Below are 17456 nucleotides of genomic sequence, written 5' to 3'. Positions count from 1 at the left end.
AGCGCTCTATGATAATCCATTGAATGAACACAAACCCACTCGCACATAAATCAACAATTCACTTCACACAAAAATGACTCTTCAGAGTCAAGCACTTGTAGAACTACATGTATTGCTGCCGTTAACAAGTCAGACTAGAAACGCACTACTGTAATGTAAGAATAGCTTTACAGGATTGGCACAGTTTTTAACCCACTGTTAAAGGTACTTGAATTCCCCACAGAATTTGTATGTGACATACTGTAGTTCTTATTCTCTAAGTGCTGTGCTGACAAGTTGTCAGTTGTGGTCATGGTATAGTTAAAGCACTGCATCTAAGCAAGGAGGCAAAGTTCTGAGGCCATCCCATCTGAATTTGAAAATCATTATGCAAAGCATGATGTGCTAGCACAATACAATGTATCTGTAGAAGAGGCCCTGTGTGCGTGTAGGTTGTTTTGTACATGATGCTGTTAAGATAATGACATCCTCACAGTTTACATCTAGATATGGAATCAGTTTTAATAGTCACCTTTAGTAGCAAAGAGGGAAAGGGGATGGGGATAGGAGGAGAACAAAGCGTCGCTGCGATGCTACGCGTGTCTGGAGCAATGCCCAGACATGCGCCCTTTGAAGCGCAGAGGGCGGTGCCGATTCTGGTCACGGGCGATGACCCAAACTTTTGCGTGCCGCCACCGTCTACCGTCCGCTCAATCTTCTCGAAGAGGAAAGCGTTGCCTCCACGTATTCGTGTTGTACCAGAGGTAAGGGAATGACGTGAGTGAGTTTGAGAGTAAGTTCCATTGTGAGAGTGTTGAGAGTTTTGCAAGAATTAAGAGAAAATCACAGTGCAGAATTCACAGAGAACAGTACAGAATTCACAAAGATCCTCTGTATTTGAACTGTGGTTCTCAATTCAATTCAAATCACACAATCATTTATTGAGCTCTGTGGCTTGTTTACACATGTGGGGGTTGATAATTGATTCTCATGCGCAAAGCACTGCACTTTTCTATGACCGAACTGTGCATCCCCGGGCGGGCATTGACCGAGCCGTGGTCGCATAAATAACCAAGTACGCCGGGTGCCTCCCGAAGATTGGTTGCCATCATCATGTTTTCGCCTCCGTTCACACGTGATGCGCATGACAAAATGTGAGTTGAAAAGAACATAGGAAGAAGAAAGCTGTGAGAGCTGTTGTAGCAAACAATGCTGATTATTGCAGGTCTTGAATATTTATAAGCTTATGACTTTCTTTATTGTATAATGGGGGGGGGGTGGCAAAATGAAGCTACTCCTGAACTGCATGAATACATACTCTGACTCAATTTTCACACGGTCACTGAATGCCAAGATTACATGTTATGTAAGACAGAGTAGTAATTTTTTTTTGTCATTACCTGTAAATTAATTTAGTGTAAAAGTGGAAATTTCTGCGGCGCCGAAATTTTCGCGCATTTCGTACAACCAGACACTAGCGTGAAAGTAAAAACAGGCAAATATTTTTGCTTGCCATATATTCCAGTAGTTGCTGTGTTGATTTTGCGAAATTAAAAACATACGAAACTCTTCTTATGCGGCTGAGCACGAAAATATCCACTTTTACAGTAGTATACAACCACGTGTAACTCAGCATGTGGTAGATTTGAATCTGAAATTCCATTTATACCGACAATCAAATGTTCTTTTTTTTTTGGTACAGATTCGCCAGTCTCCTCTCCGACAAAGTCACCGCCTCAGTATAACGACTCAAGCGATGTGAGTGTCCCGGTAACGAACCACGAGGATGAACCTGTGAAGAAAAAGGTATGTGCGATAACGGCATACTTGATCATAGTGTCCAATCAACAATGATTTATTTAGATTTCATAAAGCCGCTATTTCTTCGGGACTCTTCAGATGAAGGTTTTCTCCCAGTAAGATTTAGTGTACCTCAACTGGGCTGTCAAAGGGCACCATCTGACATTGGTAATATCGTCACGGTCAACTGTTGTTCAATGTGCCATGCTCAGTCCAGCGGTGTTCCTCAACCCCAGAACCCACACCTGTTGGTGTCGATTTCCGTGGAGGCCAGTGTCGCTGCGGCCCTCTCCCGGCGTACAGTTGCTCGCAGCTGTGACGAACAAGTGCCGCGGATCGCAGGGACGTTCCAGGCTCCTGTCTTGTGTATATTATCGGAGCTGGGTGCTATCTGTTATGGGTTTTTTGTTTTTATTAATGAGAAACAAAACATGATGGAACATTGATCAATTAAGAGTAGTAAAGATATTGAGATAAGAATGGCATGCCTGCCAATATGTGCATGGTTGCCAAAAAACATATCAAACTAACAGTATTAAGTTAGTTTTAACAATTGCCAGTGGAAGAAGGCATTTTATGAATTACTTCCGCTAGCTGTGAGAGAAAGCAAACATCTACATGTGCACTCTTAAAATAGACCTTATTCTATTTTGGTAATATCCAAACTATTAGTACATTTAACAGGGAATGGTGAAATGTTCCCATAGCACGGTTTCATCCAAATTTGGAAGGAATTCTAATTCTTATCAACATACAAGTTGTGCTGCAAAACAGCTTTTCGATAGTGATAGTGAATTGTAGACAGAAATATTTCAGTTATTGCGGATTGACGTTTTACTCATTTTTCATACTCACAAATATATAGTACAAATCCCATATGCAGATATACAGAACCAATTCGATGGACATTGTCTTTAGCTGTATGAAATCAAATTTATCTTAAATTTACATTAGTTAAGAGTTATACTGAATTCAGCATTTGTGGATATATATCTCAGATTTTCTGATGATATTTTAGGGTCTATTGAAGGCTGACTCTGTTTGCAATGTCATTTATGAAAAAAAAAAGAAGTTTTTAGCTTCAATCCCCAACCACGTCAGACCCAATGAAACAGATTCATCAGCCTTTTGTCGAAGGGATGCCTGGTGGATGATCATTCACACATGATCTCGCCGTGCTCGTCTGGCCAGGGGCCAAACGTCAAGATTGGTTTTCCCCCCGCACACAATGGAAGACCCGCCCTACGTGACACGGCCTATCACATGACCTGAATCATCGTCAAATGTGGATCACCAGACAATTTTCCGCCCCCAAGTCCCCCCCCCCCCCCCCACTCCCATCCTTGTGAGTTTCTCCTCAAAGAGAGATGGGTAACAAAGAGGATGTGGTTAATGTGTTTCCCTGGGAGGACCCCCGTTGAGTTGATGGGATTTTTTTTTTCTTTTTATATGTCCTGCTATACCCTAAACTTACATCTGAGGCTAATTTCTGAACACGATGTAGTGCTGCGGAATGTCTAGTTTTCAAAAATAAGTTTTCTATGAATAGCTTGTGTCCAGCTGAGCGTGAAGAAAAATCAGCAAGGTGATGCATGATGTAAGCGATGAGAATTTTGCAAGATTTTGCACAATGACCCAAAGAAAAAACATTTATGGCATGGTGTTGTTTCATACAGTGCCATGGAATGTACAATGTTTATGAATAAGTTTTCTTTAGATGAACATGTGCGCAACTGAACATTCAGAATATCAGCAAGGGAATGAACGATGTAAGGTTAGGAACCAAGAACTTAGGAGGATTTTGCATAATGATGTAAAGAGAATTTACTGATGTACTGCAGCATGCTGACCCCTCAGTCTCAAAGTGACAGACAGTCTTACCTATTCAAGCAATGGGATGAAGCATCACATGGGCACTGGGGTGGTGAGTTGGCTCAGTCGGTAGTGCGTCTGGTTCGAGATCCAAAGGACCCGCGTTCAATTCCAGAATCTAGCTGAGCAGTGTTGTGTGTAATCATATCGCCCCCTCTAGTAAGAGACAAAACACTCTGTCCCTCGGATAGGACATAAAAGTAAAAATGGAGGTCCAGTGTGTGAGAGAGTCACAACACATGCACATAATAGATCCCACTTCATTCATTCATCGTAAAATGCGGGGTGATAACCTGGTGAAGTGGTCCACCTACCTTATCACACAAGAAAAAAAGGGGTAAATGATTTTAACCCCTTGTGTATCGCCTCGGGTGATTAGCAATGGTCAGCAAACGCTATCAACCAGGCACATACATGTAGTGCCATACAAGAAGAAGAAGAACTTGGGCACTTGGACGCAAGACATGTTTACAGGTGTTTTACTGTTACATTCGTTCTCACTGGGGTGGGGCATGAAGGGGTTGGGGTGCTAACGTTAGGTATACTGTAGTTCACTTTCTGATTAGGTAGATAGGGTTAGAGACTTCTAACAAGAAGGGGATTCCCCGAATGGAACAGAGTCTATATTTGAAAAGAGAGAACGGACTTAACACAGCGAATTTTCCGTCGCACAGTACACTGTTCTTGTCTTTTTCTTGCCTTTTCTTGGCTGTAATGTCGAATTAATAATCTCTTCGTCATTGCATGGATTTAGTTTTACATTTTACATGGAAGTACTTAGACATTACATTTAAAGAGTTTTGACTTTACAGCTTGCAATGAATTTGTGTGTTGTATTTATTTTTGTTTCTTGGTGGATTTTTTGAATCAACAGAGGCATCCGCCCGACAGAGCGTATTTCATTGCCAAGGAGATCCTCACCACGGAGAGAACGTATCTCAAAGACCTGGAGGTGGTGGTGGTGGTAAGTATCTCAGATGTACGATATGAATGTCACATGGGTCTAGGGCAATTACCCCTGGGCAATTAACCCAGACCCTTCCCCTGACCCTAACCCTAACCCTAACCCTAATCCTAATCCTGAACCTAATCCTAACCCTAACCCAAACTCTATACCCTAATCCTAATCTTTACTCTAACCCTTATCACTAACCAGTAATTATCCGGGGGGGGGGGGGGGGGGGGGGGGGTAATTGCCCTGATACAACGTCACATATTCTGTGAAAGTCAGACTGTCATTTCCAAGACAAGTATGCAATAAGCCAGTTCGGGGTTAGCTCATGGGCACATGGGTACAAATGACCTTTCTTCTTTCTCAGTTTATTAGGCACTCCACTAGTTTTCAAGCGACAGAAGGCATAAGCTTGCCCAACGTAACAATTTGTGGAATTCATCAGCCATGTTCAAACAAAGGATGAACTTGCGTAGACTAGGTGACCAGAATGATCCATCAATTAGCAATTTGGAAAGCATCCATTTCATTATTTTGCATTGAATGCATTGACAATCTTTTTCTATTGATATTGTCAAATACCACTTTTAATGTCAGGTGGATGTGCCGGCAAGCACCACTTATAAGGATCACTTGAATAATCATTACATCACAGATGCTTAGCACAGTGAATTTAAATGCAACATGCTCTGCTGGTACAAATGACCTTTTTCTACTCATGCTCAAAGTGGAACCCGAACTGGCTTATTGCTTGAATTTGCAGTGGAGAACCATGTGGACTTTATGAGAATCAGATATTGTCCATTGTTAAGAAATGTAGTCGGTGAGTTTCTACCGGGAGACAGTGATGTTGGTCCCATGTTATGTATGAGTATGTACCTGGGGGAGTTTCATATGGCACAGAGCCTGCTTAGTGCTATTTTGAAAGCTTTATTTCTGTAGTGTTTTTTCATCTTCGTGTATTACTGTGTTTGCTTGTGTGTGTGTGTGTGTGTGTGTGTGTGTGTGTGTGTGTGTGTGCACGTGTGCACGTGTGTCTGTGTGTCTCTGTTTGTGTGTGTGTGTGTATGTGTGTGTGCATGTGTGTGAGAGAGAGAAGAGATCACAGAAATATAGGTATTCATGTAGTCATGTCTTCATGCTGTTTTCTGCTGTGTGAGGAAATTGCATGTTACCTGTGGCAGACCCCTCTCTACATTGTCGGGCTTTGAACACACAGCATGCTCTGTTTCATCTCAAGCCCATGTGGCTTCATATACATTAATGACATTGCCTGGAGATTGGGGGGGGGGAGGGGTGGGGAGGAGGAGGAGGGAGGAGGAGGAGGAGGGGGAGGTGGAGGAGAAGGGGCTGTTCAAAGGAAGAGCTCATAAGCAGGAGATGGCGTGTGGTTCATGTTCTGGGTAATTGAGTTTATGAGCTCCCTGATGGGAGGGAGAGGGGGTTGGGGGGGGGGGGGGGAAGCCTCTAGAAGTCATCATGTGTGCTATTTATTCCTTCCATACAGCCAGTGCTGTGTGAGTCAGTTCACCAGTGAGGAAGATTGTGGGAAGACCTCATTCAAATCTTTTGTCTACCCCTCGTTCTCTCTCACCTTGTTTCCTCTCCATCTCTATCTCTATCTCTCTCTCTTACACACACTCATACTCTCTCCCTTTCTATCTTTCTCTTACTTCTTTTCTCCTGTGTTTAAGAGTCACATGGTGTGAAAATAGCCATCGGAGGAATAATTTGAAATGGAGGAAGAACGATGGAGTGAAGCAAATTGTCCTGAATCACTCCCTGCCTTGAAGGCCATTCGATTTCCTTTGTTTCTTTCTGTTCTCACATGAAATTTAGATAGGTGGATATGAAATAGTATTCTCATGGTCGGACTTCCTGGTATTTAGCAGCGACTGAAGTGAAAACAAGCCCACGATCAGTGCGCAACCTGCGTATTTTTGAGACAAAATTATCTACTTTTCTTCCACAATCGGCTTTGAAATTTCATTAAACAGTCAAATATGCTCCGTTTTAACATTTCTGACAGTCGTAGGAAATGTTAATGATAGATTATGTAAAAGACTGGTACTATGAAGATCAAAGAATTTGAATGCCGACGCTATGTAGATTTGTACACTATATTCATGTGCATGCACAACATTCACACTGACTCACCATACTCCCACATGTATTACATACAAGCGAGCTGTATGTTTCTCTCCATATATATCGGAAGTGACGTATACCGATCATGAGAATATGCCTTTCGCTTTGCTTGTTTACTTGTCACTCTCTCCTTCTTTATCTCTCTCTCATTCTCTCCCTATATATGCCTATCTCCATTCCTATTTCTCTCCCATCTCTCTCTCTCTCACTTTTTCTGTCTCTCTCTCCATCTATCACACACACTATCTCTCTCTCTCTCTTTCTATTTTTCTCTTTTTCTGACTCCATATATCTGCCTATCTTCATCTCTCTCTCTATTAGGAATACATGTGTACCACCCTAGTGAGGGTCTGTCAACCCTCATCTTTTGCTTCTTCTTTTTTCGGCCCCCAACCCTTCCCATGTTTTCTCCCCACTTGTATTAGTTGTAATTGCCGTAAACAGGCGGTAGCCTTCGTCCCATAAACGTCGCAGCGAATCCCAGGCCCCATGTTTTTTGCCGCATTAGTAGTAGGAGGAGGTGGAGATACAAAGGATGTACTGTCTCTTGAGCGACGTGACGTGAATACCGCAGTGTGAGGGAGCACGTGCGAGCAATGGCGGAGAATTCTGAAAGCGGGGGGAAGCCTGAAGGAACAAACGACATATTATCAATAACCGTCTAATTGCGTATTCTCGTCAATTTCATTTTAGAGCTCCCCACTGCCCCCACCCCTGTGGATCCCACCGAACAAAAATACAGTCAGAGATGAACATGAATTTCCTCCTGAATTCATGGAAGCATGTGAAAGGAGGGCCAGACAAGAGAGAACGAAAGAATCTGCAGTTTAAAGGGAGAGTTTCATCTCAGTTTTTCTCCAAAATATGAGAAATATACCAGTACCTGCAACCACTTCTGTTCCCACCCTATTCCAATGTGTAGTCGTAGAACACTCTAGATATTCTGCCTATTCAGACATGCCAATCGACTTTATCATGAACCGCCTCTCAGCTTTCATGCAATTTTTGTGGAGTTTGAGTTGCCAGGGTGGTAAGAAAGTACATTCAAAGGAATTGAGAACTATAGGACAAGATACACTGTAGGAGGAAATAGTTGGTGAGTGTTGTTTGTCAACCTGCTCTGGCAGATGATGGCAGTGTAGATGGCAATGCACCTGAACTGCCCTTCTCATGGGCAGCTCTATCTTTTTGTTTGTCCATGTGTTTGTATATATGTGTGTGTGTATGTAGTAATGTGTGTCAGTGTTTTTCCAAGTGCGAATTGTGGATTCACGAGGCTGAGTCCTCTGGTTGCAAGTTAACTATTAAATGAACTGATTATATTGTGCATTGAATACTGTATAAGCTGTTATTTTTGCATACAGATATTTTCGCAAATCAGGAGGTCATGGACATTTTCATGAGATGTTGCTTTCGCGAATTACTGGCACCAACGCAAGTACATGTATGATATTACCCTGGCGCATGGCGATATTTCTGCATGTTGTTAAATTCGCAGTCCAACAGTGATTCGCAAAATTCACGAAAATTAAACCCTCGTGAAAATAACAGCCTATACAGTATGTGTGACTTCATCTTATCTCAATGGCAATGGAAAAAATGATTGCAATTCCCTTTTAGTCGTTGTGAATGTTAAATAAATAAGTGCCTTTTTAACATTTGTGTGATTGGTGGTCCTCTTTTGCTGAAGTCTTATTCATCTCTCATTCTTCATATTCTCTCTCTCTCTCTCCCTGTCCCTGGCTGCAGTGGTTCCGCAAAGCGACGACAAACGAGGCCAACCTGCCCGAGACTCTGGATGTCCTCTTCAACCACCTGGACCCCATCTACGAGTTCCACTGCAAGTTTCTGAAGGAGGTGGAGCAGCGGCTGTCGTCATGGTGAGGAGGGGAAGACACCGGGTTTGCCCTGGATAACATCGGTCTAAGGGGGCGGGCGGGGTCTTTCATGGGCACATGATTGGGTTACCTCAGAAGAGGGGGCTAGCCTGTTTTGTTAGTGAAGTACAGTAATCTCTTTTTTTTGGGGGGGGGGGGGGTTTGACGGGGTTTTGATTTAGCTTACTGTTTACAGGTGTGAATTTATTCATTACATCACCCCTTTTTTCTTTGAAAGGTGGAGATTGTATGTTTGTTTACTTTGTAGTATGTGCAACCTAGGCAATAGATGAATGATTCCATCTAGATTTGTGAAAAAATGAACCTTCCCCTAAGTCTCAATATCAATTCCTTATAGGCGTCATCAACTGAAACTTTTCAGTTTTCATTCAACCCCCCCCCCCCCCCAAATGTTACATGAACTTCAAACTTTGAAAGCGTTTTACGTTATAGGTCTACCTTACCTTCCTCTCAATAAAAGTAGAGTAGATTGCATCTTGTACCATTCTTCTTGGTAACTCCTGTGAACCATTTGCTTATGACTTTCTCCCCAACAGGGAGGGCAGGCCAAACGCCCAGGGCAAAGGGGGACACCAGAGGGTCGGTGACATCCTCCTCAAGAACGCCCAGCATCTGAAGGTCAGTGTACTCTTTTCTGCTTGACTTTTTGACCCATCCACAGCTGGGGTATGGTCCTCAGTGCTGCAAACAGGAAAGAGACTGGTTTACCTCCATAGTCTGATCAGTTTGTTGGCATGGTGGCCTTGAGGACTGCAACTTGAATGTGGCGGACTCTTTGTAGTATTGATGCTATGGCTTTGTTTTTTCTTTTTTTTTTCTCTCAAATGCCAAAGTGTGAGATGGGGAAATTATTGCTAGACATTATGAGATGTGGTGGTTGGAAAAGAAATTGGATAACTTTCAAGTTTGTTGCTGTTATGAGGTGACCAACTAAATATGATGTGATGATGATGATGACGATTCACAGCATTTGTATGGCGCCATGAAATATCTGTTTTAGAAAAACATTCAAAGACACAGACTCCTCCAAGAGACTTAGCAATTGAGTGTCTGGCATAAAATATGAGTGATTCCATGACACGATGGCATTACTTGAACAATGCTGATCATAGTCCCACCTGTACATATCCATGTTTGGACATTATGTTTTCTCTTGTTGCCTCGCTTACAGCCATGAGAGTGCTGTAATGAAAGCAGTGTAGATTTTACTGTTGGTCAGAAATGGAAGCAGTATAGATGGCATGGTTATGAAGTGATGAGTTTGTAATTTCAAAATGGTGTGTATAGTGACAGCAACGTCAAAAGAATTTACATTATAAATTGACTAGAGAAAAGATGTTCATGTAAGTGCACATGTTCAGAGAAACATATATAGAAATATATACACTTGACCATCTCTCTCTCCCTTTCTTTGCACACATCTCTGTGGACGAAAGCAGCTGTACACAGGGTACATCAGTCGCCTGGAGGAGATTCTCAGCGACCTGGAGGCGGCGCTGCGCAAGAACAAGAAGTTTGAGTCTTTCTACCGCGACTTTGAGATCCAGAAGGTCTGTTACCTGCCCTTCAACACATTCCTGCTCAAACCGGTCCAGAGATTGCTCCACTACAAGCTGGTGCTCGAACGTAAGCCCCTCTCAATCATTTACCACCACCTCTCCCCCATCTCTGTCTTCACTTACCACCCCCCTTTGTTTGCCAGTGTAGGATTATAAATGGCACTGGCGACTACATCTTTTCTGTACTAAGTCAACCATGGCCAAAAACAGGAACAGAAACCAAACCAAAACAAAAACGCAGAAGGCAGAAGTGTTTGCATATTTATGTGCAGGTATTTATATCATATTGGATGGCTATGAATGGGATACCAGGGAATGTTGCAGGAGTTAGGGCCAATATTGCACAAATCAAAGATGAGTGCAATATTGACCCTAATGAGTGCTATATTTCCTGGTATTCTATGAATCAAGGCCATCCAATATAATTATTATCATCTATGCAATCAAGTAGAGCAAGCATAAACTGCACAAAATTACCCGGCTTCTACTCGTCTATGAAGTTGGGCGGCAGTCACATCCCAGCGCTGAAAAGGGGAAGCCCCTAAAACTGTGTATGAAACAAACAACTAGCGAGATGTTTGCACGCTTGTGAATTGTAACAAAATGACGCGCACTAGTAGCAAGCGTTTGCGCATTCAGCAAGCGCTCGCGCAATAAACGAGACAGAATTGAATATGATGTGATCTTGAATGGTAAGCAACAACGGTAGCCTATGGGGAATTGATACTTTGGCCTATGCGTTTCATTCAATATGCTCTGATATTGAACGGTAAAAACTGAGCGGACTACAATACGCATTTTTAATGCGCCGCTAAAATGTCCTATATAGATGATAATATATCATATTCAATGATCTGTTGACATGGGGGGGGGGGGGTTAGGAGAGATTCTGAAGTATATTGGTGGATGTTCTTTCTCCCCCTCAATTACCTGGATATCATAATAGAATGGTGTAATGAAGAATACTTGAATAAGTGTTTTGGAATGGTGAAGTCACCGACTCACAGATTTGTCAGAGGTACAAATATTTGTATATTAGTGTTTTGTCTTGATGTCCCCTTAGTGAAATAATTGTTTGTGTCTATGTGAGCATGATGTCAAGGTACATGTAGACAGACTTCATCGTAGTAGTTGTAGTAGTAGCAGCAGTAGTAAAAGTAGTGCAAATTGTGACATTTGTTCTTGAAACAAGTGATGTAGTTCCAATTTCTCTCACTGAAATTGTTGATAAAAAGAAAGACAAGTAGTTGAATAATTGCACTCAAGTGGCATATGTATCTCTCTTTCACGCTGAAAACTGTTCTCTCGACAGGACTTGTCAAGCACTACCAACCGTCACACCCAGACTACAAAGACTGTAAAGGTGAGTGAATCTAACCTGAAAGATGACCCTTCAATCCTTGGACACCCCCCCCCCCCCCATACAGGTCAAGAGGTCACATGGAGAGTAGAGTTACTTACATGCAATATATAAGAGTATTGTTTGCTATTAGCAGTCATTATCTGATAGACTGTTAGTTGTTCTCACAATAATTTGACATGTTGAGAAATTCTTGCCCACCCACATCATATCGCACTGCTACAAAAGCTCTCTAGCCATGCTCAGAATTTTGATGGTTTGTGTTGATATTCTGGTGTTTACATCCCCCAAAAGGTTATTAATTGGAAGTTTACATCCAGAAGGTTATTGTTTGCGGAGTAGAATTTGTGTCCTTCGTTGGATACCATTTGCGTTATGATTGTAGGCTAGAGATGAATAGTCATCTAAAAGGCCAGGAGGGAGCAAACTCCCCAGATTTCTGCAGTGTATGATGTGTACGTCCTTCTGCTTCCCAGCTGACAAAAAACACCAACTTGATAGACCTAGTAATGACTGTATGGCACTGACATTTGATATATTGATGGCCCTGTCTTATCTCATGACATGGAATTCACCTTATCCTCTCACACTGGGAACTTTGCGCTGAAGACTTTTATCTGAGAGAAAACAAAAATAACTACCTTGATTGTTGGCTCTATTTTGTCTATCAGATAAAGAACCTTGTACTCACGTACATTGCCTGTTTCCATGATATTTGCTCCTGCGACAGTTGCTCCCATGAAATATTGGCACGCTAAGCCAAACATAGAGCCAACACACAAACATAACCCCTAGCCCTAAAGTTTCAAGTTTCATTTCACTGAAAAAAACACCAAAAACGTAAGACCTTAAGAAGTGTATTCATTCAACATCAGAGAGGTTTTTTTTTTTATTGATGTTTGGCCCCACCTTAACCCTTGTTGTCCCAACAGCAAAAAATCCTATCGACATCGTATGTAATCATGCTGCTTACAACATTGAAAGATTTAGTGTCAGTACTTATGGCCTTACTTTATTGTTGATTTGCCTTCATCCACTCAGCTGCCCTTGGTGATGTAGGCGACCTCACGGCTGACATAGAGGAGAGCGTGAAGAAAATTGAGAACTTCCAGAAGCTGACCGAGCTCCAGAGGGATCTCGTCGGCATGGATACGCTCATCCAGCCAAACAGGGTGAGATGAGATGTCCTCCTGTGGCAAGGGGAGAGTGATGACTAGAGTGATGAGGCTTAGGCTGATAATGGTGATGATGGTGATGGTGATGGTGATGATGATGATACCGATGTAGAGGATGCGGCTGGAGACGATGGTGATATCGATGATAATGATGATGATGATGATGATGATGATGATGATGATGTGACAATGAAGATGATGATGATGGTGGTGATGATGATGATGATGATGATGATGATGAAGATGAAGATGATGAGATGATGAAGAGGATGATGGTGGTGAAGAGGATGATGGTGGTGATGATGATACCGGTGTAAAGAATAAGGCTGAAGACGATGGTGATATCAATGATGCTTATGATGATGATGGTGATGATGATGATAATAATGATGATGATGATGATGATGATGACGACGACGATGATGATGACGATGAAGATTATGATGATGATGAGTTAATGAAGATGATTGTCATGATTATGTTGGATGATGATGAGATAATGGTGGTAGTAACCATGGTGATGCTAAGGATGCTGCTGAATAGTGCTTATTGTAAGGAGGAGGAGGAGGAAGAGGAGAAAAATGAGTTTGTCATTCTATTACTAATGTTGATGAGGGGGATGATGTGATGTTGCTGTGATGATTGCAGTAATGATAATGATGATGCGTAGTCCATTCAGTAGTCATAGTGAGGGTGATAAAAATAAAGAAGACAATCATGATGGTCAGATAAAGATGAGTGAAGATGACTGCAGGGGGGCGTTTCATGAAGGAACTTGTCGGATAAAATGTCCGACAAGTCAATTATATCCGACAAGTTCAGAGAAATCAGCCAATCAGACTAAAGAATTTCTCAAAACTTGTCGGATATAATTGACTTGTCAGATATTTTATCCGACAAGTTCCTTCATGAAATGCCCCCCTGTTGTACTCTGTCGACTATATTCATACTGTGCAGTGTGGTGTACACATGTATATGATGACTGCCAGTCTTATGTAACATGAAGAGTTTTGAATACCTATCATTTGATGGCCCTGTTTTATGAAGAGTTATAATTGATTATATAGTTGATTTCTATCATAAATCTATGGCAACCTGTGTGGTAAGGTAATTTACAATCGATTATATATCTTGATAAAACGGGGCAGATATCATACAATGTACAAGATTACAAAAATGGACCTCAGATATTGAATGCAGTTAGAGTGGGGGTAGAGTTGTCATATTGCCATATGAAAGGTCTGAGTTGAGTTTGTACCCTTATGTTACTGTATTTGCTGCTCTGCTATTCTAACTCCAGCATTTCATCAGGGAAGGCTGCCTCCACAAGCTGTCGAGAAAGGGCTACCAGCAGCGCATGTTCTTCCTCTTCTCCGACATCCTGGTCTACACCAGCAAGGGGGTGACGCCCACGAACCAGTTCAAAGTGCACGGCCAGATCCCGCTCAAGGGAGTGGTGGTGAGTGAAGCGTGATTTCTGTTATCCCTTCTGACACATAGGTCACGAAAGATCTTGGAATGATGGCTGGCGGTGTTCTCGTGAGAAATTATATCAGTCTAAAGTGATGAGGCAAATGTAGCTAGTGCAGTGGACTCCAGTAATATGACAAAGTCCTCGGTGACAGGACCGGCGATTTTCTTTCGTTATATCAATATTTTGTTATAACAGAACAAATAAACAATAGAAAACATAGATAATGTTGCGGCCTGAATGCTTACTTCATTGTAACTAGAACTTTGGTATAACCGTGTTTGTTAAAACAGGAGGGCAATGTAGTGGATGTCACTCTTGGTTATAAGGTATCCCCAGCTTCCCACCCCCCCCCCGTTAAAAAAGAAATAATAATAATAATAATGATAATAATGAATGAACAATAAACAGCAAATGATGGAATGAAGACAAATCTTCATGGACAAGGTTCTCAAGACGGATTGGCCCGTTTGTGTGAGACAGTTTGTTTTTCGTGGATGTGCTGGTGTTGTTGAAATGGGGAGAGCGTATCTACAATTATTTCCTGCAAGGGTCACAGGTGTTGTTAGTGGTTGATGACTGTCAATTCCCTGCAGACAAACTTGTCATATTCATTTTTTCTTTTCTTTTCTTTTTTTGCCCCCGATTTTATTTCTCCTCTCTGGTCAGCTGGAGGACAGTGAGCTGGACCGGTCAGTCGCCAACTGCTTCACGCTCTATGGAGGGAACAAGACGGTCGTCATAGCAGCCAGCAGCCCCGAGGAGAAGACAAGATGGATGGAGGTGAGGCAGAGATAGATATTCACAACGGATCCTCAAATTGGCAATGCACTTTAGGAGAAATAAACCTCAAGATTCTCTCTCAAATTGGCAACACATTTTGGGAGAAATAAAGTTCCCTATTCTCTCTCAAATTAGCATGACTTTGTAAAGTTTGTAAAAAAACATTTTTTTGTAAATTTTGTGCTGATTTTTTTTTTTCATTTGTGTTCTCCTCTTTCCCAATTTCTAGACTTGTTCTTAACCCTAACTAGGCCGGGCTATTTAGGTAGTTGATAGAGCCGGGGGGGGCCTCCCAGGCCCCCCCTCCAGATCTCGGCCGTCGACCGCGCGATCGCGACGAAAATTGGCACACACATTGCCTATAATGTAATCTAAAATACCATGAAGTTATTTTTTCAAAAAATCATCATTTATGCTAAATTATGCTAATTTATGCATGATGATGCATAAAATCAGACTATTTGGTATAAATCACAAAATAAAGCTCAAAACAGGCACATTTTTTAATGTAAATATTCTTTTTAGTGTCCTTAGCAAATGTAATGAAAAAAATTGTGATATCAGAAAAAATTCTTAAGTATTTTATTGTTTTTTGGAATTTCTTATGTATTTCATTGTTTTTTGACTTTATGTTTTTCATTGTTTTTTCAATGAAATTTGTCCGCGACATCGCTCCGAACAAGAAAATATGTTATTCATTGATTTTAATCAATAAAACACCAAAATAATCATGCTTTTATGTAATTTGCCTGTAAGCACAGTTTGCTTTGAAATTGTACACGAATTAACGTTTTTGAGCAATTTTGGGTCTGACATGCATGTACATATTTATGCGTAACTTCGGAACTGCGCGCCCAGGCGTCGCAAATTTGGTGTCAAAAGATGCGGGAGACTCGAAAGAAAAAAAGTCATAAAACGTCACGGCGATAGCTTTTTGCGATTGCGATACATCGCGCGGAACGTCGAGGGGGGGGGGGGGCCTCCGAGGCCCCCCCCCCCCCCCCCCCCCCCGGCCTAGTTAGGGTTAAAAGAAAGAAAAAATGAGGAGGAGGAAGCGTGTCGCATGAGAATACTTTTCCCCCATCATGGTATATGAATTGTTGCTCTCTACACACTGAGTGTGCGCCTCGTGCACAGTTAAATGCAGTTCATTGTCGAAGTAACGTACATGAACGTCTTCTTTCTTGACTACAGGATATCAGGACAGCCATGGCTATGTGCCAGGATGACCAGTCAACGGAATCAATCAGTAAGTGCTTCACACTGTCTTATGAGTGACATGTCACTGTCTGTGGATATGCCGTGATGAGGTAAAATCGTCACGATGCAACAAGTGCTATTCAGACAACACTCTTTCAGTTCTCAATGTGAAGTCACATGACTCGAAGACGTGTGAATCATGTTGCAGTCACTGAATTTCATGTATAAAAGATATGCTGTCTAACATTTAGTTGTCATCTCAAAAAATTTTATGTGAAAAATGTGTATTCTTTTCCAATTTTGTATTAAATCTTGATAAGTGTGGGAGACATTGAAATTAACTTTAGTCAGATATTTTGAGTCGCATTGTCTTATATAGATTATTTTGCAAGTTTACTTGAAAGAAAACTAGAGTTTTATATATTGAGAATGTTGATCTGAATCCCTTTCCTGTTTGTGCTTGTAAAAATGTGTTTTGCTTTAAGAGGAAACTGTGCCTTGACTCTTGATGCTCCAAGACACTTGATTAAACTTGCCAAGCTTTTACATCAGCATTCTGTAATTCTTCCAAACATGACCTGGTTGTAAGTTACAAAGCCAACTCAGGTGTAGCAATGTGCCTCAGTGCAACTTGAATTCCATGGTGACAAAATAGGAACTAGGGGGATTATGTCATCTATATTCATTGACAGTTATTTTCCAAGACATTTGTGCCAATCTGTAAAGAAAACACTTTATCAGACATATGAACTTGCGGAGGACAGTGAGGATTAAAGAAAGGGGAAAAGATTGTTTTGTTTGGAGTGTCCATGTTTGTGTACATGCTTAAAGGGATCGTATAGTTTTGGTTGAGACCTAATTTCACGTTTCTAACATTTTTTGGTGAGATAATGAGAAACCTCTTATGAAATATGAAAGAGCATGTAATTCTATGAGGAATTCAACGTTTATTTGATGAAAATTGGTTTTGAAATAGCTGAGATATCCAAAAAAGAGCAATTCTAATAAAATGTGGGACCCACACTTTATTACGAATGCTTTGTTTTACTTTGTTTTTGGATGTTTCAGTCATTCCAAACCCGATTTTCATCCAATAAACTTTGAATTCCTCTCAAAATGGTATGCCCTGTACTATTTCATAAGTGTTTTCTTGGTATCTCACAAAAATTTAAAAGCCCAATTTTCATCTCCACCAATACTGTACCATCCCTTTAACGAAGCACTAGTTCATAATAACTAACCATGAATGAACGTGTATT

At 41.4% G+C, this 17456-nt stretch overlaps 1 protein-coding gene across 1 annotated transcript in view; it reads left to right on the top strand.

Annotated features, from left to right (window-relative positions):
• The window catches only part of LOC139732049 (FERM, ARHGEF and pleckstrin domain-containing protein 1-like), a 145567-nt gene that overhangs the window by 123789 nt on the left and 4322 nt on the right, over window positions 1-17456 (top strand). The window contains exons 12-21 of the mRNA XM_071642928.1: window positions 1682-1785; window positions 4526-4615; window positions 8501-8631; window positions 9186-9267; window positions 10089-10275; window positions 11521-11571; window positions 12610-12740; window positions 14044-14202; window positions 14884-14997; window positions 16192-16246. Coding sequence (XP_071499029.1) covers window positions 1682-1785; window positions 4526-4615; window positions 8501-8631; window positions 9186-9267; window positions 10089-10275; window positions 11521-11571; window positions 12610-12740; window positions 14044-14202; window positions 14884-14997; window positions 16192-16246 — 1104 coding nt within the window. The remainder of the gene's footprint in view (window positions 1-1681; window positions 1786-4525; window positions 4616-8500; window positions 8632-9185; window positions 9268-10088; window positions 10276-11520; window positions 11572-12609; window positions 12741-14043; window positions 14203-14883; window positions 14998-16191; window positions 16247-17456) is intronic.

This window comes from Diadema antillarum, unplaced genomic scaffold (genome assembly GCF_040938485.1).
Source record: "Diadema antillarum isolate AM-2024a unplaced genomic scaffold, OU_Dant_1.0 seq00000398_RagTag, whole genome shotgun sequence".
NCBI classification, from domain to species: domain Eukaryota; kingdom Metazoa; phylum Echinodermata; class Echinoidea; order Diadematoida; family Diadematidae; genus Diadema; species Diadema antillarum.
Note: the sequence above shows the minus strand (reverse complement) of the source record. Positions and strands in the feature narration are given on the sequence as shown.